The 25789-nt window shown below is 30.7% G+C and overlaps 1 protein-coding gene and 1 long non-coding RNA gene across 4 annotated transcripts in view; both read left to right on the forward strand.

Moving 5' to 3' along the window:
• LOC105333533 (D-beta-hydroxybutyrate dehydrogenase) overlaps positions 1-25789 on the forward strand; it is a 359470-nt gene that overhangs the window by 3244 nt on the left and 330437 nt on the right. The window contains exons 2-9 of one of the 3 annotated variants that reach the window (XM_066088424.1): positions 2060-2223; positions 2421-2533; positions 2725-2847; positions 3211-3314; positions 5434-5506; positions 6079-6140; positions 7774-7824; positions 8769-9082. In XM_066088424.1, coding sequence (XP_065944496.1) covers positions 2066-2223; positions 2421-2533; positions 2725-2847; positions 3211-3314; positions 5434-5506; positions 6079-6140; positions 7774-7824; positions 8769-8861 — 777 coding nt within the window. In that variant the 5' untranslated portion in view covers positions 2060-2065 and the 3' untranslated portion in view covers positions 8862-9082. Of the gene's footprint in view, positions 1-2054; positions 2224-2420; positions 2534-2724; positions 2848-3210; positions 3315-5433; positions 5507-6078; positions 6141-7773; positions 7825-8768; positions 9083-25789 lie in introns of those variants that run through there. The other 2 variants (XM_066088427.1, XM_066088432.1) reach the window with 2 other exon arrangements.
• Positions 19575-22613, forward strand: LOC105329833 (uncharacterized). The gene is made up of 4 exons (XR_010714940.1): positions 19575-19680; positions 20435-20496; positions 21878-21928; positions 22421-22613. It is a non-coding gene; the product is annotated as an uncharacterized lncRNA (long non-coding RNA).

Raw genomic sequence — 25789 nt, forward strand, 5'->3', positions numbered from 1 at the left:
TCAGACTGGCCTATTTTTAGACGTTCAATATTAAAAAGGGGTTTACCACAAATAAAGTTTGCAAGTACTTCTATTGTACAAGCACATTTCAGACCCAGCGATTCTAACGTTTCGAAGAACAAAAACAAATAGTAAAGAAATTTGATTTGTGATGCTATCTAGGCCAAAGAAGAGGGACAATGAGATTATAACGAATCTTACATTCTAATCAACCTTTCCCCATCAGGATGGAAACACCAAATATCTATCAAAAGAGGGATTTTTTTAAATACCTATACCACTCAGTCAACAACTAAATTTTACTTTTTGCTTTAATCTGGAAAGGCGAATGGATGTCAGATTTATAGATTCATTTACATTTGAGTCATATCGAAACTATCATGACGACTGAATAGCATTTATTCAGTTTTTGAATGTGCATAATTAAAAAAAAGTTTATTTGTGACAATAAAACCCCTTTTCCAGTACACTGGTAGCAACGTTATTGTTGACGAACGACACGCACAATTATGATTCACGAACGACACGCACGATACACGAACGATCACGCACGACACAGAAACGCTCACGCACGATACACGGGCGATGACTAACTTACTGAATGTTAACGATACACGAACAATAACGATAAATCACGCAAACAAACAATTCTGCACCATTAATCACGCAAAATCAAAAATACTTTTTAAGATTAGAAATAAGGAAACGTATTGCTTTAATTTATACTACAATATGCTTGTGTTTTTTTTGTTTAGTTTTGTTTTTTTTCAAAGCGGCATATATACAGTAGCCATCCGCTGTTATATTTGTACACGTAAACAATATTATATAGGATTCAAACACAAATTATTCTTTTGCCTCCATAACGAACATAGCCTTATCATGACTTAAAAAAAATTAAAGAAATAAAGAACATGCATAAACTACAAAAAATTATACATCCGAGTTATTGTTTATGTAATCCGATTCCCTTATGTTTGATTTATTTATGCGAGATATAGGTCAATTTGTTACCTTGTTCAAAAGAATTTCGAGTTTTCACACCCCATATTTTCACAATTTACGGTACATAATTGATTTTATTCTATTTATTCTAAATTTTAAAGCGTCTAAATAAGTTGATTTTTCTTTCAAATGTTTATAAAATGTACAATGTACCAGAGGAGAATGCGTTCTCATTTTAAAAGGAAACTGGGGGATAGTTGTTTTGTTTTTAACGGGGGATGGGTAAACTTTACCGCTTACATTCAATGTGTCTCTCTTGAAAATATTTTTAAAATTATGTGTCAAGATGCCATAGATGCAATAAGTGCTTGATTTAGGCTGATTACAAAAGTATGCAAAACTAACTCGACCAAACAAAGGATTGACTGAGTTGTTGAAACACTTATCTTAAAATGTATTTAACGACGAATGAGAGAATAGCTTAAAATAATCAGCACGGACAAGATACATAAAGATTATCAATTTTCAATGTTCTATAAAAAAAAGTTTTAAATTCACATTGTTGCATTGTTTAAATAAAAAACTACTTGTCGTTGTTTTTAGAATAAATCCTGGCATTCCGTAAAAAAAAAATTACAAAACAAAAAAAAAAAACCCGCACAGTCATTCACGGTAAAAAAAAAACAACAAACCACTTTTTTTTCTGATACACGCACGATCCCGCACGTTAAACGAACGATGACCAACATTACACGAACTATTTAACACGATTGGCTTGTCAACAATAACGTTGTTACCACTGTATAACGGATAAACAAATCATATTTACGGTCGAAGATAGTTTGTATTTAAATTTGTCAATATTTTAAGATTCTGATATACATGCATGTTAAGTAGGAAATGATTAATTAGGTGCACCTCTTCCGAATTAAATCTGTTATTTCGGTTAATCTTTTAAATCAATATGACAATTCATGGAATTATTTACACAAACAAGACACAAACAAGAGAAGAAAGAAAACCCAACTAAATCAAAACTTTGTTACATTGAGCTACAGTTGAACTAATCTTAATCAATATATTACACCTTAAAATAAAACGTTTGCAAGACCAGGTTGAAATGGAACTTCAAGGCAGAACAGCACTTGTGACGGGCTTTGCTGGCGCCATTGGATCGGTGATTGCTAAATCTTTAGCGAACGCAGGATGTGACGTCATTGGGATGGACAAAGTGAAACATGATATTGTACGGATGTCCATCGATGAAATAAAAGCAGAGTAAAGCAAATTTATTTTGAAATATTTAAACATAGACGGATTAAACGGATTAAGCTTTGGTTTTCTGCTTTAAAAGTTAAGATTTTGTTTTCCTAATCATAAGTGAATGATTATAAGACGGAATGCCAACATATCATTACACTCTATAAGCAATTTAAAACATTTCTTTGGGTTATATTTTCCCATTTTTTCCACAGAAGTAAACGAGATCTTAAATACTTCCAATGCGACCTTTTAAACAAAGAAGACATCCATAAGGTTTTCCAAGATCTGAAGTCTGGAGATGTTGACATTTTAGTTAATGCAGCTGGTATATATTCAATCTTTTTGACCCATCCATCCCATCCATCCATCCATCCATCCATCCATCCCTACCTCATTTATTTCTTTATCGGTCCATCTTTTTATTAAACTATCCTTTTGATAATCCATTCATCCTTTGATTCATCAACCCACCCAGCCAAAAATAATTTACCAAATCATTCAGTTATATTTCTACAGGTCGATTATCAATCAACAGGGTTGAAGATTTGTCTGATGATGTTTGGGATGAAGATATAGGCGTCAATTTGACTGCACCATTCGTATTGATAAAACTGGTTATTGGCTTAATGAAAGAAAAAGGTAAAATATTAAATTAAAAAAATATATGTATTCTATATTTATGTTTTCAACCTGTGTTATATTTAGAGACAAATTGCGTTACTCTTGCATTTAAATTGGGTGAAAGTGGTCTATTATTAAAAATGAGCGAACAATTGCCTCAGGTTATGTTCCGACCGTGCAACGGTAGAAGTAATAGTAACTACTTAACAGATAATATATGCAACAATAGAAGCAAAATTCGTCTTGTTGGTGTTCGGCTTTGTGCATAAATGTACCAGAAAAACGATTTTTATTTCTATTTATCAAAAATAAGAGGCAGTTTTTGTTTTATAAAATATAAATATATTTTTTTCCGTTTTTGCTGTTTTTTTCTAATTTCAGGTTGGGGAAGAATTATAAACATTTCTTCAAGTTTGGGAATAAAGGCAACAGGAAGTATATCAAGTTATATTGCCTCTAAGACTGGTCTTATTGGACTCACGAGGGTAAAACTTCATTTTTTTATAAATATTTTCTAAAAGCCCATTTACGTGCTGTTTTACTATTTTTTTTAATGGAATTTTTGATGTAGAAAAATCCCCAGTCTGTTTCTTAAACATTTTCTAACAGCTTCTTTAATAGAGTAACTATGTAATAAAATTGTTTACCTCCAGGGGAAAAATTCTTGCCTGATTTTTGAAATCATGAAAAATCAAAGTACTGAAGTACTGACGGGAGTTGATTTTATCGATTTTCATTTATTTAAAAATGAACTTATCTTGCATGGCAATTAGAGTCTAGTCTGTATTTAAATTACGCACTTTTTCATATTATAGATTACTAAAACTTTTCCAGCAAAAATTTCGAGAAACCCCATACGAATCATGTGTAATATTTAAGGATATATTTCAAACTATGTATTAGTAATCGAAACAATTTTAAAAATTGTATGGATCCAAGCACTATTGACATAGAACTCTTTATACAATCTTGTTCAACTATACGCTCGGCTGTCTCCGTTAATCTCAGACAAGCAAGAGAGCCTCTCTGCTTGTCGGAGATTTACGGAGACAGCCGAGCGTTTGGTTGAACTAGACTGTATTAACCTCACTAAACTCTGGCGTAGGAATACATGAGACTACAAAAATATCTAAATTGTGTCGTATTATATAAAATCTGACTATTTTCAAAGTGTTTATAGATAAGTTTCCTTGATAAACAATGCTCCAGCATACATTACATCGAATTTTTCTATTATTTTCAAGAACTACGTCTTGTCAGCGGTGATGTTTTGTGCTTAGGTCCAAACACTGTTTCACTTTCGGTTTGCCAGAGTAACTGCATTGGATAGTTAATTAAAATCAACTCCCAAAAAACCAAATGAAAAATTAATATTAAAATGTTAGGAATTCATAAGTTTGGGAGAGTAGAATTGTTTTTTAATCATTTTTCACAAGTGTATATAAATCGTTAATTAGTTTACCCCGAAAAATATATTGGAGATATCAATTCTACTTATAGTTTGTCCCAAGATATTTATCATGATATGATGATAATGTGTGAACGAAGTTATCTTGGGAATTTTCACTTTCATCAATTTCAGTTGCACTTCTGTCACAGGTATGTGTATTTTTATTATAAATCATTCAAATATGCAGCATAAATATCTTGGGACAGATTATAGCATTGTTCGTGGAAAATTTCGGTTATCATGGCCAATGAAGAATATGTTTAAGGAAGAGAGAAAAAAAATTCGAAGACATTCGGACTAGCGAACATAAATCTTAGTTAAAATGTTGATAGAAAATTTAAAGATTATTCAAAAATGTTTTACCAAAAAATGCTTATTTTATATCATTGAAGTTTTCAGTTATTCTTTTGGTAAAGGAAAATGTAATTTCTCTCCAAGAGAATACTTTAATTATGGTTTATGGTTTCAACATCTATGACTTGATGTACTTTAAGTTTAAAAAGGACCTTGTGTATACACATCCTTATCGTGTTGTTCTAATACTTGCTATGGATTTATCATAAAGACAAATGTATAAGCGCATTTTCCCATCACGTCTATATGAAACCAACGGCAATATTAGACTTTGACCAATATTAAACTGTTAATAGAACAGATTTCAACATCTTTAAAACTGTTTATATAAAACGCATCAATAGTTCAGATTAATATAATCTTAACACAGAGGATCAGTCTGGCCTGATTTAGCAAAAAATGGTGGCATGCAAATATATCTGCTATGCATTAGTACGTTCTTAGTCAATCAAAAATAGGAACCCATTAATAGTTATCCGTTATTTATTGCCATATATATGTTTTCCATTGCTTTTTCACTTTTGACAAAGAAAAAATAATAAATATATGCACTGATCGCATATTGTGGATTCATTTAAATCCTTGGGGGCCAATGTTCGTTGATCGTGGGTTTTTTCTGCCTATTTGTGGGGATGTATTTCGTGGATGCGTCGTTCTTTAGTTTCAGTAACGATGATAACTCTTTCTAAATTTGTTTTCATTGAGGATGTAAATTCGTGGGAGAGGGATACCCACGAATACCACAAAAATTAAGCCACTGCGAATGATTATAATTTCACACTATTCTTTTATGTTTACAGGCAGTTGCTGTAGAGTGTGCAGATAAAGGCGTGACATGTAACGCCATCTGTCCTACGGTTGTGGACACACCATGTAAATGCATTACGTCATTAACTGTTTGTTAATCGTGATCAAAAGTCAGTTTCTTTTTTTGTAATCATAGTAAGGTAACTTGATTCTTTGATATATCAAATGTTTGTCAATAGCTACAATTCAGCCTTCATGATTCTACTTTCTCTAACAGTACATGTAATACAATGTGCCCATACCATTTGAAATATTAGACTTGGTCTTGTGTTGATTTTTTGTTCATTTTTTAAAATGATAATAGATATACCTTTCCAATCATTCATTTAAAATAGAAATCACATCACAAATCAACTTTTGCATTTGAAAAACGAACACAAGCATATTACAAACATGCTTTATTTTTTCAGTATGTCAGTATATGTTCCGTGTTTTGGTCGGATGGGGTATTTATCCTTTAAAACACCGTTTATTAGTGAGCGTATTTGATACATTAGACATACATTGTACAATGTATCACATTTTAATTTTTAATCTACCTTTAAGCAAGTTTCTTAAACTACATGTGTAGGCATACAATACCACATATATTTCAAGTTCTGGTTTCTAATACATTATGAATTTTATTGCATCTGTAGTTATAACATCTTTTCTGGAACACCTACAGACAGCTACTGAAAAGAGCTACGAGGAAACAAAGGTACATTTTTAGAGTAACTTGCATCAAAATGTTTTACATATAGGTCTATGGGCACACGAATATTGCGGGTTTATTGTTGTATCATACGATCTCAAATAATCGATATGAAGAGCGTGTCTGAGAGAAAAACATGAAAATGGTCCAGAAGCTTTTGTAAGCTCTACGTGGTATATATGTATATAATTCATACAAAGTAACTTTTCTCATATGATAAAGGTATAAGTGCATGGGTCTGTTACCATAAGAAGCACTACGGACTCCAAATGAAAACTGTAATTACACTGTTTTATTATTTTTTTTTGGGGGGGGGGGGAAATAAATGACACATCTGAAATGAATTCAAATTCTTAATTTTTTTTTTTGTTTTGTTTTGTTTTTTAAAGAACATGTAAATACTTATTAAACATGTAGTCAATACAACTGATCTTCCTTTAGACTAAGATCAAAAAAGTCATAAAATTGAAATTGTGCCCCATTGTATATGTTTGGTGGGCTATAAAGCTTAAGGTCAAGATCTAGTAAATGAAAGGTGTCTACAGGTTTAGGAAATTCAAGATATAAATTCTTTTAATGATGCTTCATAACAATATCTTTGTTTCATAGGGTGTACCGGGGCTAAAATTTATGGAAAACACAATGAAAAAATCAAAATGTTGGTAAACACCATGGAAAATAATGTTTTAAACAACCATTTTCTACTTAATATGAAGGGTAAAAGTAAGGAATCTCAGAGTTTTGTCCATTTTTGACTAATGAAATATATCTGGAATGCCTACAGTCTCTCCAAAAATAGCATCAAACAAGCTCTTGACCTTCTCTCTAAAAAGATGTCAAATTGAGTATAGGTACAGGGATTAGTTTTCCCGTGATTAAATATAGAATGTCAAAATATTCTTTATTTTTCACATAATTCCTTTAAAGCCATAAAATACAGGAAAAAGATTGATTGAATTGATTATGACGTCATAATGGTTCTAGCACCAAAAAGACACTCTAGAATCATTTGCTAGATTATAAATTTAAAAAAAATACAATCAATGTAAAAAATTAATATTAATCATCTTTAACATAGATGCAAAAGATATAATTAAGTTATAATGCAACAATCTTTTTGTAATGATGAAAGATAGCCCTGCATTTTTTTTATTACATGTACCAGCGTCCCTTAATTTGCAATTATATGTTTAAAAATATTGTTGTCACTAAGAATAAAAACAATGGACGAAATGTTTAAATGTGTTTTAAACCTTGAAACATCATCGATCTTTTATATACAAAGCCAAATGAAAAAGTCTATGAACCTTTCTGAACTATTTAAAATAAAAAGATTTTGCATGTTTTTCCCTGAGACAATCTTTTTAATTTTACAAAACTGATAGTTAGATAATCATCTTCGCTAAATTTATAATGCAGATAAATGACAGCAAACATTTTGCAAGACGTAAATGTACAATTCCATTTATGCACAACAGTAATGAAATTATGTTCTGTAAAATTAAATTATTGAATGCTCATTATCTTGACTTCGCCCATACAATTAATAATTACAATGCTAACTGTAATTATAAAAGTTTCCTCTTTGCTTAATTAGAGTTTTTTTTTTTAAAGTTAATTATTTTTTGTGTTTTCAAAGGAGGCGACTAGACAGTCACACCCAACAAAACAGTTTACTACACCTGAACAGGTAAATATAGTACTTGTGCACTAACAATCACGAGGTTTTCTTAATCACAAGAACAAAATAAAAGGCACATTAAAAAATAATCTTTTAAGAATGTTGTCATTGCCATTTAAAAACCACTTTTTTCTTCTTTTGATAAAAATCTGTGTCTAAAAAATATAGAAACGCATATTTATTTTAAATTAAAAGTTTCGAATTGTTTTATACACAAAAAGTTTAGTTTGTGGTTTAAATATAAATCTTTAACGCTAAAGACGGGTCTGATTGGTAACATGTCAACCTTTTTTTATTTACTTGACATTAGGATGGGAAATCTTAAACGATGTTTAAAAACCCGTTTTCTTTCACTGAGGACACTATATCACTATATAGCTATTGCATTTTGATGACCTTAAGGGCTTTCCCAATTTTAAACCATTTCAATATTGAGAGAAAAAAAATGATTAATAGAACAAAAGAAACAATCAATCAATTAATCAATTTAATTCATGATTAACAAAACAACAAAAACAACAAAAATCCCCACAAACATTGCTCTTTAACAATGTATCACCCACCTTATTCTTATTTCTCACCTTCCTGTTGTTAGAACCATTAACAGTTGTTCTTATGTTTTATATTCTTTTCTTTTAATAACCTGTAGATGTTGAAACTTGCTTAATGTCGTTAGTTCATATTGAAGGGGGGGGGGTTGTTTTTTAATTTCAATAAAATCACTTACAACTTTAAGATTTAGTCGAAGGGAAATCGTCTGAATCATAAACCATAAACCACGTTATTAGGCGGAAATACCTTACTTTTTAAGAAGAATTAGGTTTTGACTTTCTATATTCATTATTATGTTCAATATTGTAGGGAGTGTCAAATCAAACTTCAAAAGAATATTGTTGATAACACACCAACATTGAAGTTGCATTGCTGAAAGATTGGTATTTTTTCCTATTTAGATAGCTGACTTAGTGGTGTTCCTTTGTTCCCCAGCAGGTCAGAATATGACTGGGACAGCTATTCCCATAGATGGCGGAATAACCATCGCCTAAAGACAATACGGCTGAAAGCGACACCTGTGTAATGTAGAAATGATATATATATACAATCACCATTTCGTGTACTTTTAATTAAAACCCGTACAATCTTCAATTCCAAATCAATGAATATAACTCCCACAGTTATATAGTGTTATTAAATACATATGAAGTGTTTGCAATGGTGTTCACACATTCGATTAACGAATACTAATAAACTTTATCATAGACGACAAGACATAGTTTTTTGTTTGTTGTTCAAATATTGCTCACATTTGTAAAACATTTACACAGATCATCGAAAGATAGATATTTTTGATTGCCAACACTTTTTGTTTTCTTTCAAACTTTGTCAACTGGGATGCAACGGTAAAACAATGTGAACATGATAATGATAACATTAATTCATCTTTAGGATTTAACTCTGTTTAAAACAAATTACTTTAAAAAACTTAAATTAAATCTGCGTTCAGCATACGTTTGAAAAATAATCCTTCCACGGTCATTTGAAGGAAAGGTTATCACACAAGACATCGGACAACGAATACGATACTATTCGGACTAACTTAAGAAAACCCCCCAAATATGCCTGTTCCCAACTAAAATGTGAGAAAGGAAACTAAAAAGTGACCAAAAGTACACAAACCCTTAATTATTGCATATTTTTGTCATTAAAATTCAATTTTGAATTAATTCGCAATATTTGAAAGTCTCACTACAACGATTTACATCTGTAAATCAATTGACGTTTAATATAAAAAAGGAGTGGATTCTATGTCCTCAAAACTCTAGATGAGAACAAAACTCATGTTCAAGTATTAATAATCCCAAGCCCGAAGTCTACATAACTGTCACAGATTGGCCGTGCTGGTTGTCAGAAAGAATAACTAGTTGAATAATTAACTACATTTTAATGTTCAATTCATTTGTTTATCTTGTAATTTAAGTTTTACAAAGAAATATAGATTTTGTATGTCACTTATTGGCTGGTCCGTAATGGCGGCCTCGGCGGGCTCAAAAAACCATCCGTCCGTGTATCTGTGTAAGACAGGCCAAAGTTGGTGAATCTTGACTGTTGAATAATTGAAGTTGACTGTTTATGGTGGTTCCATTTTTCTAAAGGCTGAGTTCCTTGAATACTGAATACTGCAATAATGGGTTCTAAAAATAGTATACATTTCATAACTGTATATACCATACATTGGGGTTATATTCTATGCACGTTTTTCCACATACATATACATTACTTTACACATATATTTTACATGTAATTATATTATACATGCCAACTTTTACTCATGTTTTACTTATATATTTTTACACTTGTACTTTACACATACTATATACATTATACAAATAGCATGTTTACTTATACGCTGAATTCACGCAATTACTATCATGATACACACTTTTTACAATGTATACGGAACATTGTTACTTTACAGTTACTTTGTATACTTTATAAACATTACCAGTTTTTATGTACTTAAACAATATGGTAAGTTTAAAACAACTCTATGGAACAAATGAACAAAAACACAAAAAAGGAACTTGGCTGTGATTGCAACTGAAATTAACAGTAAAAAAACTTTGAAATAAAACTCTCTTACCTCAGAAGTGGGAAGAACATGGTAAGAATATGCTCAGATGTAAATATTTTGTAGAACAAACTCTATTACAGGAGATCATGTGCTTCTCAGGTGCCTGCTACGCCCAAACTTACTACACCCGCACGGGTATTTAAAATGCCTAACCAGTTGAGTGAGTTTTAGGTACTCAAATTAAATCTATGGACACCTGATGTTGATTAAAATATATATATACAGGTAAAAACTATGGCAAACAGTTTGGACATTAAATGTGACAATTACCAATATGCAGTCTTTAATCCGGAGATTGTTTATACCGCTAGTAAAACCCCAAAGGCATCAAAGTAAAGATGATTTACTTTATCAAGGTTGTGCCCAAATGATAAGAAAACTGAAAATAACAAAACACACTATTACCATTAAATCTCAAATAACAATACTCTAAAAATAATCATACAGAATTGAGACAGTTATTGGTGACCATACTTTCTAATTTTAAACAGACATTCTCTTCAAAATGAACAATTGGAACAGGATATACCCATAAAGTATAATATATAACTTTCTTACTTTAATGACTTATCAGGATGTAAACAGTATGCACGTAATATCAAAACACAATTTCACAATAAACATTTGCCACACAAAAACATATGTAGGAAAATACAGAAGTAATAAAGTTAACAGATGTATCAAAGATCCATTATTATATGAAATGTATCAATATATTTTGAATACTTAGTAGTTATGTTAAAAGATAGGAAAAAATGTATGAATTGTACAATTATGTACCGCGATAAGTTCATTCCGAATTTTCTCTTACTATTTAAATAGTTGCGTGGTGTTATATATTTGGACTAGTAAATAAACTATAATTACAAACTTATAATTAAGAAAATATCATGATTAACAATTACGCTGTGCATGGACAAACTCCACTACGATAAATCTTGCTATCAAAGAGACATGAAATGTAGGAATCGTGCTCGGAAGCACATGCTAAAATTAACGCAAAACGTGTGTACAATGTTTCTATATTATGAAAGAAAAACACAAATCCGGACAAAATTTAAAATTATTCCGGAGACGGTACAACCAAAAACAATTAAAAGTTGCAAGAGAAAAAGTTTGAATCTGTGTATAGTATCCAGAAACGTGGGTGTGAACACTCGAAAGAGTACATTGTATTTGTATGATGCTTACAAAGACTACTTCTACCTCACCAAATGTTCTGTCCATCTGTACGTAGATTTTAAGTGATTCTTCTTTCAAGCAATTCGGTGTTTAAGATATTGATTTCTACGAAAGCTCAGAGGGCTCATTTGAGATTCGAGATTTGAAATACTAGATTCGAAAAACGAGAATCAAGATTCGACGTTCTAAATTCAGTGTTTAAATTAACAATCAAATTAAAGATCTGGAAATGTTTTAAAGAACAAACATGATAAGTATATTTGTGTCTATATAGGTTTATAGATGCACCAGGACACTTTTAATTAGTTTATGAATACAAAACATTTGAAAAAAGTCTATAACTTTAAAGCACGCAGTGGATAAAAAAGTAACGCAAGTCGAACTCAATGAGTAATAATTGCTTTGTTAAATTAATCGTACAATTGGATCTGCGTTAAAAACTTCCGTTTTCTCTTCTTTTTTTTCGTTTTATTTATTGGAACTTTAAATAACAAATTTATACGGATCATAATGGTCAGCATTAGAATAATACGTAAATATACCTTGTGAAAAAAGTAAAACTAGTCATAATTTATCTATAAGGGCATCTTTATGCAACTACACAGAGAAATTGAAATTATAATTTAATAGTTGTTTATCATTATTACTTGCTGTTGTTTAGGACATTACCAAAACCTTCTAACCCCTCCTCACAGAAATTGAAATGCATTGCCAAGCAAAGACAAGCAATTAGTCAATAAAATCAACCATTATATGCAAGTGCGTTATTGTCTTTGGCACTGCAGATCAAAAAACAAAAAAACATCTCATATTGCATGTATGTCTATCCATAAGCAATACGGGCGCTATCTATTTTAAATGTTTTATAAAAGAGCAATTGACCACTAGTACTTTATAAAAAAAATTTAACACATTACCTGTGTTTTATTAAGTAAGCAAAACATTACTAAGTGTTTCTGATTACTTTGCACTTTAAAAGGATATCTATTCGGCATCAATGACAGGGGTGTAAAACATTATTTTTTATACAGCGACGACCCTCCGCTACAAAAGTGGGTCAGGGGCCACTCAATATACAGTGTTGCAACTGCACAGATAGATTTTTAAAATTCTGTTTGCTATATTGGATCAGGTAAGACTGAATATTTTATTAGTGTTACAGCTTAATTTTTTTTCTAAATGATATAACATCTAACAATGGTGGTGTTAACTTTCGGAAAGGAATCATTCTAGGGGTATTATGAGATGATCAATTACCGACAAAGGGGGCGGGTCAAATCCAACAAAGCCTGACAACTTTATGATCGTATTCATCATGATCATCTCATTGTTCATCTTACTTATATATATTTTTTTGATCTTCAACAATTATACATTTTAATCTAAATCATATTGATGATATACATCGGACAATACATTAACAGATCGAACAGACAAAAAAATTAAACATTGAAGAATATTTTATATAAGGAATGAATTCAATATTTATTTGTTTTATACGACATAAAATAATTTGGGGCAGTTTAAAACCAATTTTATATCGTATAAAACTAATAAATATTGTATTCATTGTTTATAATTTAATTTTGTACTCTTCATTGTAGATAAAAACGGTCATTGGACCTTTAAAATGACGTAAAATTGTACAAAATTCAAATGTAACGTCAGCCGTATTGATACATTTTTTACGTTAGTCCTACTATGACGTAAGCAACTTTCTTTATACGATATAAAATAGTTTTTAAGCCAATCAGAAAGCGCGTTACAACAATAATTAATTATTAAAAAAAACATTCAGTCTGATTGCTTAAACATGTTTTCCCAAATTTAGAATACGTATAAGGACTAAAAATGTCTGCCAGTGCTGTTAACTAAATAGATGATGTTGTTTGGAATTAATTGACATTCCTAAATGTGCTTTGAAATCATTTTATATGTGACAATGTTATAGTTTAAAATGAGAGTCAGTGAAAACTTCGGAATTAACCCGTTTACCTTTTGATTTGAATTCACCATGTATTTCACACGTGTACATTTGCACAATTATGCTATTTTTTGCATAAAGAACTTTTAACGGAAAAAATACGGGTTCATTTTATTTTTTTTAAATGTTTAATTGCAAAGCAGCATTGAAACTTAGATTCTCATCAACACACAATGACAGAATTTTACAATATACGCAAACGCTAATAACAGTTTCCTGGAACATATATTTTAAATGTCTAAGTCTAATACATTACAATACATAATCTTTAGATTTCCTTTCCATATGAACAGAACATTTATGAGTTTAATAACACATAATTTTTTTAATGAATTTGTTCATCAAAATGATTTCAAAATTAAGATATCAGTGAAAGGTAAGGGTAAAGAGAATGACACTAGTTGAAAACAAAATGCGTGTTTATATATACATATATCATAGATGTTTATTTAAAAAAAAGATATTGACAAAAGGATGAAAAATGAAGGTTGTCAGAAAGTTTGGAACCAATGCTATTTGCAGTGTTATGAATATCCTATGACTTTTCTTTGCACACATTCCACCAATTACTTTGGTTTTCACATTTTCGAAAAGATAATGATTTATCATAATTCATTGCATAATTGTCGTAAAAATTACTTTAGTTACTATTTTACTAATTTGAAATAAATACAACTCCATTAAATTTTTTTTTTCTTAAAATGCAACATGCCGTTTGCCTATACATGCAACAAGGTATATATTGCAAAAAAAAAAAAAAAAACCACTCCGCACATTTTTTTTGTCAGTTGTGTTTAATGTAATACTTTTTTGGATTTTACCGCATGTATAATTACTTGGAGAAAATTGCTGCTCAGGAAGGAATAGAATCGTCACACCAAAATACATTTTATTATGATCAATAAAATCTTTTTTCAAGATTGATAAAAGCTTATTACTAATTTCGATTATTTAGTTCCGGGTCTTTAAGGATTAAGGGCTGGTACTGTTTTTGTTATACATGTACAATAATTTATTTTTTGTATCATTATTATTTTCGACAGATTATAGTTACATGTAATATGTTTAATATTTTTCAAATCACGAGACGCACAGCTTATATTTTCTGGGTGAAATATTGGTTAGATCAATAACAACATACCAATATTAAAACTCCAGAAAACTTTAAATTTGAAAAAAAAAACTGTCAGCTTTTGTCTAAAATTGCTTAAGTCGGGTCTTCTACTGTGATTATTTCACGCCAAAACAATACATGAGACTTTATCCTACCTGCGTGAAGACCGTACCATTAATTTCTGTACTTTTAGGTTGACAGGATAAAGTTGAAATGATTTTAGAAGGGAAAACAGCGCTTGTAGTCGGATTTGCTGGTGCAATCAGATCATCAATCGCCACTTCTTTGGCAGACGCCGGTTGTGACATCATTGGAGTTGACAAAGCAAAACAGGATAGTGTACAGATTTCAATCGATAAGATAAAGAAAAGTAGGTTGATATTTTTTTCCCTTTAAATTGCAATTAATTTGTTAGATTTTTTTTACCTTATTTGACAAATATTGAACGTTACTGTAATCTTTTTTTAATTCACAAACTAGGAAAAAATGTTAAAATAGAATAAATGTCTCTTAATTTTTTTTTTAATTAGACATAAATGATTTATTTCCTTTTGTTTTCTAGTTATAGGAAAAACAATTTTGCTTGGTGACATATCCCCCTTTCAAATATGTATTTTTAAGAGCTTTTTCAGATACCTTTTGTAACTTGCATTTCTTTTCTCGCAGGAGTAAACATAATGTTACATTTTTTGAATGCGACCTTTTAAAAAAAGAAGATTTCCAAAGGGTTTTCCAAGAACTGAAGTCTAGAGATGTTGATGTCATAGTTAATACAGCTGGTATATACATAACATATATAAGGGTACTCAGTTTCAATCATTTTCCAGGGCATCAATATTCGTAAATTTAGTGAATATCAAACACCCATTAATGCATAAATTCATTGCTTATTATTAAGGTCTTCCGTTTCCAACGGAAGACCTTAAAGTGATTGTAATGTTTTTTCATTCTTTCTTTCTTTTTTTTCCCTCTTTTTTGTCGGCAGAATTTCTCAGAGATGGCTTCTAAATTTCCTTGAAATTTTCAGGGATGATAGAGAATGATAATATCTCGAGCCGCTTTTTTCATTTTTTCAAAATTCATTTCCGGTCGTCCATTTCCTGTCCCGCGTCAAAAAAAACCTTGTTCCCTCGAGATCTCAGAATCGGCAAGCACTTGGACATCCAAACTTTGTGGGATGCTAGACCTATATCTGTAGATGTGTTTAAACTATTTTGTTTTGTTCGGCGTAACTTCCAGTTGTCACCGGAAGCACTTCAAAAATAATTATTTTTACGCATTAAATTCCTTTTCCATATAATAAATATATAAGTATAAATCTATACATAAGTTATCAATAAGATGTTATATCAACAAAAAAATTCTACTTCCAGTGAGATATCTCAATTATCTCAGGTAGCTTTTTTAAAACACATTTTGTACCCACGAGATCTCAGAAACTAAAAGTGATCAAAGCACGAAACATTCACGGATGATAGACATTCGATTGAAAATGTGTTCAACCAGTTTCATTTTGTCTTCCGTCACTTCCGGTCCACACCGGAAGAGTTCAAATAAATCAAGCTGTTTTTCCGTTTAACTGTTTTCATTCGATAGTTTTAGTTACTTTGATAAATAATAATGTGAGATAGGCAAGTAAACAAGAAATGATCAGTTTAATTTTCACTGAGCACTTCCATTTGTCCGTTTCCTGTCCCGACACTAACAAACTTATTTCGACGAGATCTCTAAAACGGTGACGGCTTGAACAACCAAACTGTGTAGGATGATAGACTTATGTTTGTACATGTGTTTACGCTATTTTTTTTTATCCGGCGTAATTTAGGGTCGACACAAGAAGTACACCCAATTTTGATTTTTTAAAAATATGTTAATTATTTAGCATGGGAAAACATATAAGCTATAAAAATACAACAGTCATCTACAGATGGTAAAAAAAAAAAAAACAAATTCTACTTCCGGTGAGAACTCTCAAATATCTCAGGTAGCCTTCTTTTTTTAAAAACAAAGTACCCACAAGATCGCAGAAACTGTGAGAGATCAAGAAACAAAATTTATATGTATAATTAACATTTGGTTGAACATGTGTTTAACGGGTTTCATTTGGTCGTACGTCATTTCCAGTTCTCACTTGAAGCGTTCAAGGAATATATATTTTTTTTTAACTTTAGATTTGTTTTAATATTTTACTTAATTTGATGAAAAGAAACGTACCGTAGGTAAATGTACTAAAATATCTACTTTTAATTTCTTAAATCACTTCCTTTTGTTTGTTTTCGGTACCGAGACTAAAAACCTTTTTTAGAGATATTATAACTTACAAAAACTTGACCATCAAAACTTCGAGAAAAGACAAAACAATGAATGAAGATATGTTTACTATGTCCAGTATGATCTGGCGTAACTTCCGGTCGTCACAGAAAGTACTCAAAAATTGACATTTTGTCTTTTTGTTTTTTTTTTATTTCTTTGGAATTCCTTTACAGTATAAATAATACCCATTTTCTGTTTACAAGAGAAATTGACTTTTTTTACAGATTAATTCATGAGGAACGGAAGACCTTTTTGTTGCTATAGCAACAAGAGTCTAGTATTATTATTATTTTTTCCCCCATTTTGTCTTGTGAATTTCTCAGAGATGTCTTGATGGATTTTTAAAAAATTTTCAAAAACGATAGAAAATAAAAAGATCTAGAGAATTTCAATTAAAAGTTTTCTAAATTCACTTCCGTTCGTCCGTTTCCTGTCCCGCGACAAAAAGTTTGTCACCTCCATATCTAAAAAACGGTAAAGACTTGAACATTCAAACTTTGTGGGATGATAGACCTATAGCTGTAGATGTGTTTAAACACTTTTGTTTTGTTCGTTATAACTTCCGGATGTCACCGGAAGCACATCAAAAATAATTATTTTTACGCAATAAATTTTTTGTCCATAGAATAAATATATAAGAATAAATCTATACATAGGAAATCTCTGCGATGTAATATCAACAAAAAAATTCTACTTCCGGTGAGATATCTTAATTTTCTCAGGTAGCTTTTTTAAAACAAATTTTGTACCCGCGAGATCTCAGAAACTATAAGCGATCAAGACACGAAACTTTCATGAATGATAGACATTTGATTGAAAATGTGTTTAACCGGTTCCATTTTGTTGATCGTCACTTCCGGTCCATACTGGAAGAGTTAAAAAAAAGAGCGGTTTATCAGTTTAACTGTTTTCCTTTGATATTTTTTAGTTAGATAAATGAAAAAAAAATGTACAAAAGGCAAGTGTACAAGAAATATTGAATACACTTTACATTGAACACTTCCGTTTGCCCGTTTCCTGTCCAGAGACCAAAAACCTTATTTCGACGAGATCTCAAACACAGTAACGACTTGAACAACTACACTTTGTGGGATGATAGAACCTATGTATGTACATGTGTTAACACTATTTTGTTTTATCCGGCGTAACTTCCGGTCGTCACAGGAAGTACACCCAACTTTGATTTTTTAAAAATATGTTAGTTATTTAGCATTGAAGTAACATTTTAGCAATAGAAATACAAAAAGGTCATCTTCACATTGTAAAAAAAAAGATCTACTTTCGGTGAGACATCTCAAATATCTCAGATAGCCTTGTTTTTTAAAAACAAAGTACCCACAAGATCTCAGAAACTGTGATAGATCAAGACACAAAACTTATATAGATAATTGACATTGATTTAACATGTGTTTAACGGGTTTCATTTGGTCGTACGTCACTTCCGGTTATTACTCAAAGCGTTCAAGCTATAGAACCTTTTTTGTTAAACTGTTAACATTTTTTTAAACATTTCACTCAATGTGATGAACAGTAACGTACCGTAGGTAAATGTACTAAAATATTTACTTTCCATTTTTTAAATCACTTCCGTTTGTCGTTTCCGGTCCCGAGACAAAAAAAAATTTCAACAAGATATTATAACTAACAAAAACTTGAACATTTAAACTTTGAGAAAAGACAAAATGTATAAATCATATCCATTTTCTGTTTACAAGATAACTGGATTTTTTGTGCAGATTAATACATGAGGAACGGAAGACATTTTTGTTGCAATAGCAACAAGAGTCTAGTTCTAATAATACAATTTATTATTTGACATTCCGATAGAACAATTGTTTTGTTCGTGTGAACAGAGGCAACAATGAAATCTATCAAAGCAGGAATTCAACGGACATTGATGAAACTACAGTAGAAATCATATGCCTAAATGTTGATTTATTCGTTCTTTGGATTATGCTTTATTATATTGATATTTTTTCAAAGATTCGTATTTTTTTTAGCTTTTATTGTCTGTATGCATGTCTGTTCGTCATTGCATTTGCTAGTATACATCCATTTGTCTATCGGTTTATTATTTATCTAAATATTTTAGGTCGCCTTTCCGACAGCAAGATTGAAGAACTTCCGGATGACAACTGGGAGGACGATATCACCGTCAACTTGACTGCTCCGTTTATGGTTATTACACAATTGCTGGGCTCAATGAAAGAGAAAGGTAACGAATAAGTAAATTGTTGAAACTATTGCTTTAAAATGAATGAATTATTGTTTTCTGCGTCGCATATGATCATGTCTGATGAAAATGAATCTACCCTACCCTATTAGGTTTCTTTGTTTGTTTTGGATTCTACAAGCTCACTATTTATGGACACCTAGAACAAGCTGTTTTACAATTATTTATTATGCTCTTTCAAAACTATTTAATATGCTTTCTTTTCAATTCTTTAAAGCGTATTAAATGCAAATAACTAGAGAACCGAATGTCTATTCACCATTGTTTTCATTTCTCTATTATTTTCATATCTATGATTGACAGGATGGGGGAGAATAGTTCATATTTCTACTATTTGTGGACTTGTGGCTTTACGAAACGTATCCAGCTACATTGCCTCTAAGTCTGGTTTAATTGGACTAACACGGGTAATACGTAATTTGTTCTCTATATTGTATGTCACACTCTTTGTTAAATGTTATGAAATCTCCCTACTTCAAAAGACACCTTTCTCTAATTCTAAAACGTGCATCATTTACATGTAAGTAATATAATATATATTGAAATTTTACTTTTACTTGAATACTATTATTTTGCATTGTATAATTTTCATTTTTATTCTATAATTTTTCATTTGCATTGTACAATTTTCATTTGTATCGAATAATTTTCTTTTTGTATTTCATCAGTTTTCTTTCTATTGTATAAACAAAATTTATATTGTATAAATGCTATATGTATCGTAAAAATTCATTCACTTCATTTTTTTATTCTATATCTTTTCTGTTGTATTTTAGCTAAAGGATTATTTTTACTCAATTATAATAAACCCTATAAAATACTTCGTAAAATATTAAAATAACGAATCCACAAAATGAATGTAAGTGAATCACTTAACAATACAAATGAACTGTATCTTACAACACAAATAAAATTTAAAGAATGAAAAAATATTGAATAAGATTTGATATAATACAATACAAATTGAAAATGATGCAATGCAAATGAGAAAAAGTCAAATACTATTCCAATAAAAGTTATATATTTATATAAAAAAACCAAACAAACAAAAAAAAACCATACAAACAAATGGAATTTAAGCAATACAACTGGAGAAGATCGACTATTGCAAAGTTTGGCATGCCATACAATGAACATTCAATTCAATTTAATTATTTTCAGTTATAGTCCCTTTCATTAAAGAAAAAGAGGAATCCACTGGGTTAAGCGCAGAAAAATATAAGGTAAGTTATCATGGCGGTACATATCGCAGGACTACGTGATTAACCTATGTTCCGATACTCTCTAAATTGATAATATAGTTTATAAGTGCATAATATTTAAACAATAAAATGCTTTTTTAGTTATTTATTCGGGATATGAAGGTAGTGCTATTGTAGGAAAAATACATAACTAGCGTTAGCGGGTTATGTAATTTTTTTTCCTGCAATGATCGCTACCTTCATAACCAGCATGAATCATCAACGAAAGCATTTTATTGTTTATATTAACATCTTTCTTTTACTAATTAATAAACTGATTATAAAAAGTAAGTAAAATTCACTAAATAACTGTTAATGTACGAAAGTACTTTAGCTAAAAGAAACAGCCAAATCGTCTCCTGTGAGACTTTGAGTCTGGCATCGTCATGATTATTTCGTGCAGTCCGGGATTTAACTTAGGGCGCTGTAGGTTCAGACCAATCGATAAACAGGGCGTGTCAATTTTAGTCCTGTCACTTTAAGCCGCTGTAGATTTCGACCAATCGATAAATAGGGCGTGTAGATTTCAGTCAGGCTGTTTCTATATAGCTATGAATTAAATATAGGTTTCCGTAAGAAATAGAGGAAATTATGTTTGGTAGATGTAAATATAGAAGATATAAATGGAATTAAATTTAATGTGTCATGACATAGCACATCCAACATAACAGTCTCATTCGTACTGAATCGTTAAAATCAGTAAATAACAGTTGTGCAGGAACTCAAATGCAAATAAACAATCCATCTAAATATGATAAAATTACATCATATTTCATAATTGAAATAAAACACAATATTGGATGAAAAGTATATAATATTCAGTACTGATCAGACCTAACAGAAAGTAAACCCAAACTAAACCCTGGGTTTACTTTCTGTGTTTACTTCGGGTTTACTAGAGTGGACCCAGAGTAAACCCAGAGTAAACTCCAAGTAAATCCAGAGTGGACACAGAGAGAAAATCCCGATCAGAAATATACCCTGAAAACAGACGCTAACTGTGTATTCAGAATACGCAAGGGGCAGGAATTACAGGCAGTAGGATGGTAGGATAAAATATGTGTCTGCTTCACACTTCAGTGCGTACAGTAGACCACAAAAGCAATTCCCAAGTAAATGCAAAGTAAACCACAGGTAAACCCCGAGTGGACCCAATTTTTCTAAAAGTAAACCCAGAGTAAACCCCAAGTATACCCCAAAAGTAACCCAGGGTTTAGTTGGGGTTTACTCTGGTGTTAGGTTGGGTTTGATCGGTACTGTATTTAAGCACAATTTCATTCATTTTTTCACATTTTGGTTAACCATTGATGCATATCTAGCTCCAATGGTAATTGTTTTGATTTTTTGTTTTGTATTTATAAAGGATGCAGCAAGATTAGCACATCCAAAGAAACAGTTCACGGAAGTAGATCAGGTAGCTATGAACTAACACAAATAGGATTTTTGGGAAAACTCTAATTGATAAAAAGTTGTTTTTTTAAGTATCTTAGATGTGACGTGTTCAGTCTATATAAACCTAGAACAAAGGCGTTTAAGTCAGCAACGATACTTTATCAGGGGCAAGATTGTAAACATATAGCTAATAAAACAGCCAATCTTAATAAAAAGTATATATATTCTAATACAAACAGAGCGAGCACAAGTGATCAAATAGATAAAACGTTATTATTATTTTTTCATTTGGTAATTAATCTAAAAAGCAATGAAAAGAAACTAGAAGTAGCTTTATTCAAATTCACTTTAACTTGCATTTGTTCCTGTTATTTTGGCCCTACTTACATCTGTATATGGTCGTCTAAATGATATAAAACATTAGCAGCTTATATTCCACCTAAATATAAATTTTTATTTCCCCACCATTTTATTTACAACACTGACATACGTTAATTTACCATTCGATTTCCAGATTGCTGACTTGGTGCTGTTCCTGTGTTCCCCAGCAGGGAAAACATGACAGGAACAGCTATTGCTATTGATGGGGGAATCACAGTCTCCTGAACAGAGGAACAGAGATAGGCGAGATAAAAGTTAAAGCAGAATGGAGGAACACATACATGTAGACAGGCAGACATGCTCTCTAAAATAAAAATGATTCTGTTGTTTTTTGTCTGTTTGTTTTTTATTTTCAAATAGTTTGAACAATTGTGTTTTGTTACTACCAAACTATGTGAACTTATATACTTGTGGTTTATAAATTGTAGTCTTTAAGTCCTCAATATGTCATGTGTATCAATCAAGTGAATGCAAGAAAACACAATTTATGCTTACAAATTTATTTCTATTGCTCATGAAATATGTTTATTTATTGAGCAAAAATACAAAGTAACGACTTCTTTTTAAGTCATGACGGTTTTTAGAAAAAACAGTTTCTAATTGTAATGTTTTAGAATTGAAACCTGCTAATTTTTTTTTTTTTTTATAATTTAGATAATTGTTTACAATTAGCTAGAAAAGGCATATGCGATTTTTTGTTTAAATAAACTGGATTCATTTAACCGATTGATGCAAATTATTAGTTTTTTTTTAGATAACGTGTATAAAAGCTCTGTTGAATATTTATTATTCAACTCCTTTACAATTATTGTTAACTTTTATAAAACAAGTCTCCTTTGCTGTTTTTTTTTTAAAACAGTACATTAGATAATAAAAGAACAGAAGCAGACTTTATATGAAATAAAGAAAAAAAAATATTCTTCTTTAAAAATTTATTTAAACAAATTCACGTATAAGCATAAACGCATTTTTTAGTCTGTTGACGTTAATAGTTTGAGTCTAACTACGTAAACAATCATAATAGATAAGCAAATTAAATGCACTGACTGTAAATGATGTACATAAAATTGTTAATAAATACAATGATAATAATTCTGTTACTTTGCGTTGGTCTCATCTTGAATTATTTATTCTGTCACTGCTACATCAATAATCAATGGTGCACAATAAGTTCAAATAAAATTGCGTCTTGTAGTTATCTTTTTGTTTGTAATAAAGATTCTAAAAAACCCAAACAAGCAGAATTGCAACTTAGATGAAATTTGCTTTTTAAAACATGTACTGAGATTTGACGGGAATAAAGATGGCGTCAAAAAAAACATGTATTTCGCCTTTTTTTGTAGGGTCAGGTGTCATGTTTTGTTTGAAATGATAACCAGGACGTATGGCATTATTTACTAGAATTAATCCAATAAAAGCACACAATAACCTCACTCTTGATTTAAATGTGTTTTAAAAACACCATAATTAATGTACAGACTGTACATTTTTGAAATTGAATACTGTTTTATTGATGCTAAAATATGTTCCTTTTTTTAAACACGTTTGTTTACGCATAGAGAGTATTAGTACAATTTGTTGGAATTGCATTAAAATGCTCTTCAGAATTATTTTTTAATATTAATGTTCATTACATTTTTTTTGTCTTTTTTCTCCTCTCTTTCTCTCTCTCTCTTTCTTTCTTTCTTTTTCACTCTTTCTATGAAAGACACTTTCCTCAAAGCTAAATTTAGGTTAATAAAATGATACTACTGAATATATGTACTTTTTCTACTCAAACAAACGGCTACTCAGAAGTTCAAATTATATAACGGTGCAATTTGGAGGCTATTGTGAATTACTTTTGCTTGTGGGAATTAACTGTTAGATGTCACCCTTCAATTAAATATCCATCGGTAGACCAAGATGATTATAATACTTAAATCGCAGAATGTTATGAGTAATTTTTTACCATATATATTTATTTCACAATTATTTCTGTCGACTAAAGAACTAGATATAATTGTTAACTATGATATCCTGCATAGACTATCTTTATTGGTCTGTTAACAAAGTGCAGAGTATTTAAGGTCTTCCGTTTTCAACGGAAGACCTTGTACTGATTCTGTTGGTAATTCTTTTTATTCTTTTTTTTCTTCTAGACGTTTTTTAAAACTCAAATATCTTGCTTGTTTGTTGTCCTATAATTTTCAAATTTGCAGAGCTTATTGGTAGTTACTATTTCTCAATATCTATGGAAAATCGTTGATATCGACACTTCCGGTACCGAGTTATTCCTCTTTTTCCCCAAAATATAGGCATTCTTGAGCACGCAAAGGCTCTGAAACCGCTCACAGCCTGTGTTACAAAGTCATAAATCTTCAAAATAGAGAGTTTGAACGTTGTCCTCCGAGTTTTGTTTTTACGATTTTCCTCCTTTAAAGTTTCAAAAAATTAATTTGAATTTGTGTTTCAAAAAATGCTGATTTTTTGTTGTGTTTTTGTTATGTAGCTCTTTAGTTTAAAATTTTCTCTAAACACATATAGAACAAAATATGTGCAAAATGTTAAGGGCTTTCACTTGACACCATTGAAAAAGGGCTGGCCCCTTAAATTAGTGGTCTAGAGCCCTTAAAAGTCTTCGCTTTATAACTCAAAAATGGTTAATATTTCGCTATAGCTGTTGATAGAAAAGTTGTTCATTATTGTGTTATCAATGTCGTTACAAAACTATTTTGTACCGGCAATGCGTATTATGAGTGTAAAAAGCTTGTCTTGTTAACATGTACCTGTATTCATTTGGCAAGTAAGCGAATCGTCTTCGTGCGAATAACGTACATATATTAACAGCTGAAAGTATTCCAGCATATACGGGATGCTTTGATTCATTTGAAAAAGTGTCTAAAAAGTATACGTGTACATGTTTTTCTTACAGCCTTTTTTTTTTGAGTAACCTCTGTTTAGGTCCTATAGTGGACAACCGTTAAGAAAAACAAAAACGAGAAAATATAAACGTTCTTTTTCTTATCTAGTGAGATACATAAACTAAATTTTAAAAAAAAATAACTTCCATGAAATAGATTTGAGTCATTTTACTGCAAGCATTTCAAATCGACCTAAATTCTTAGTTGTGTGCGTCATTACATAACCCATCTCGCCCGCGGCCGATAAAAATGGATCGCCAAGGTCGCGGCTGGACTACCTAGCGGTCAGCGGTTATCTAATACACAAGAATCGCGTCTGTCATATGTGATTTTACTTAGCAGCAAACACAAGAATCGTACACAATGACATTAAAGCTTACTCTTCTTAATTTGAATTAAACGATAGAATAAGAAATCGTTCTGTTTAACCATAAACTCGAACTGAAGCAGTATCAGACAGATAGATCAACTGTGGGATTAAAGGGGAAAAAAACTTATATTAATTAGAGTTTATTCATCATACTGCAAACATTGTAAATCTTCCTGGGTTTTGAGCTTTTTATGTGTGTTTTAACTTTACGTAAGTTAACCGATCCCTC

Source organism: Magallana gigas, chromosome 1, assembly GCF_963853765.1.
Source record: "Magallana gigas chromosome 1, xbMagGiga1.1, whole genome shotgun sequence".
NCBI lineage: Eukaryota > Metazoa > Mollusca > Bivalvia > Ostreida > Ostreidae > Magallana > Magallana gigas.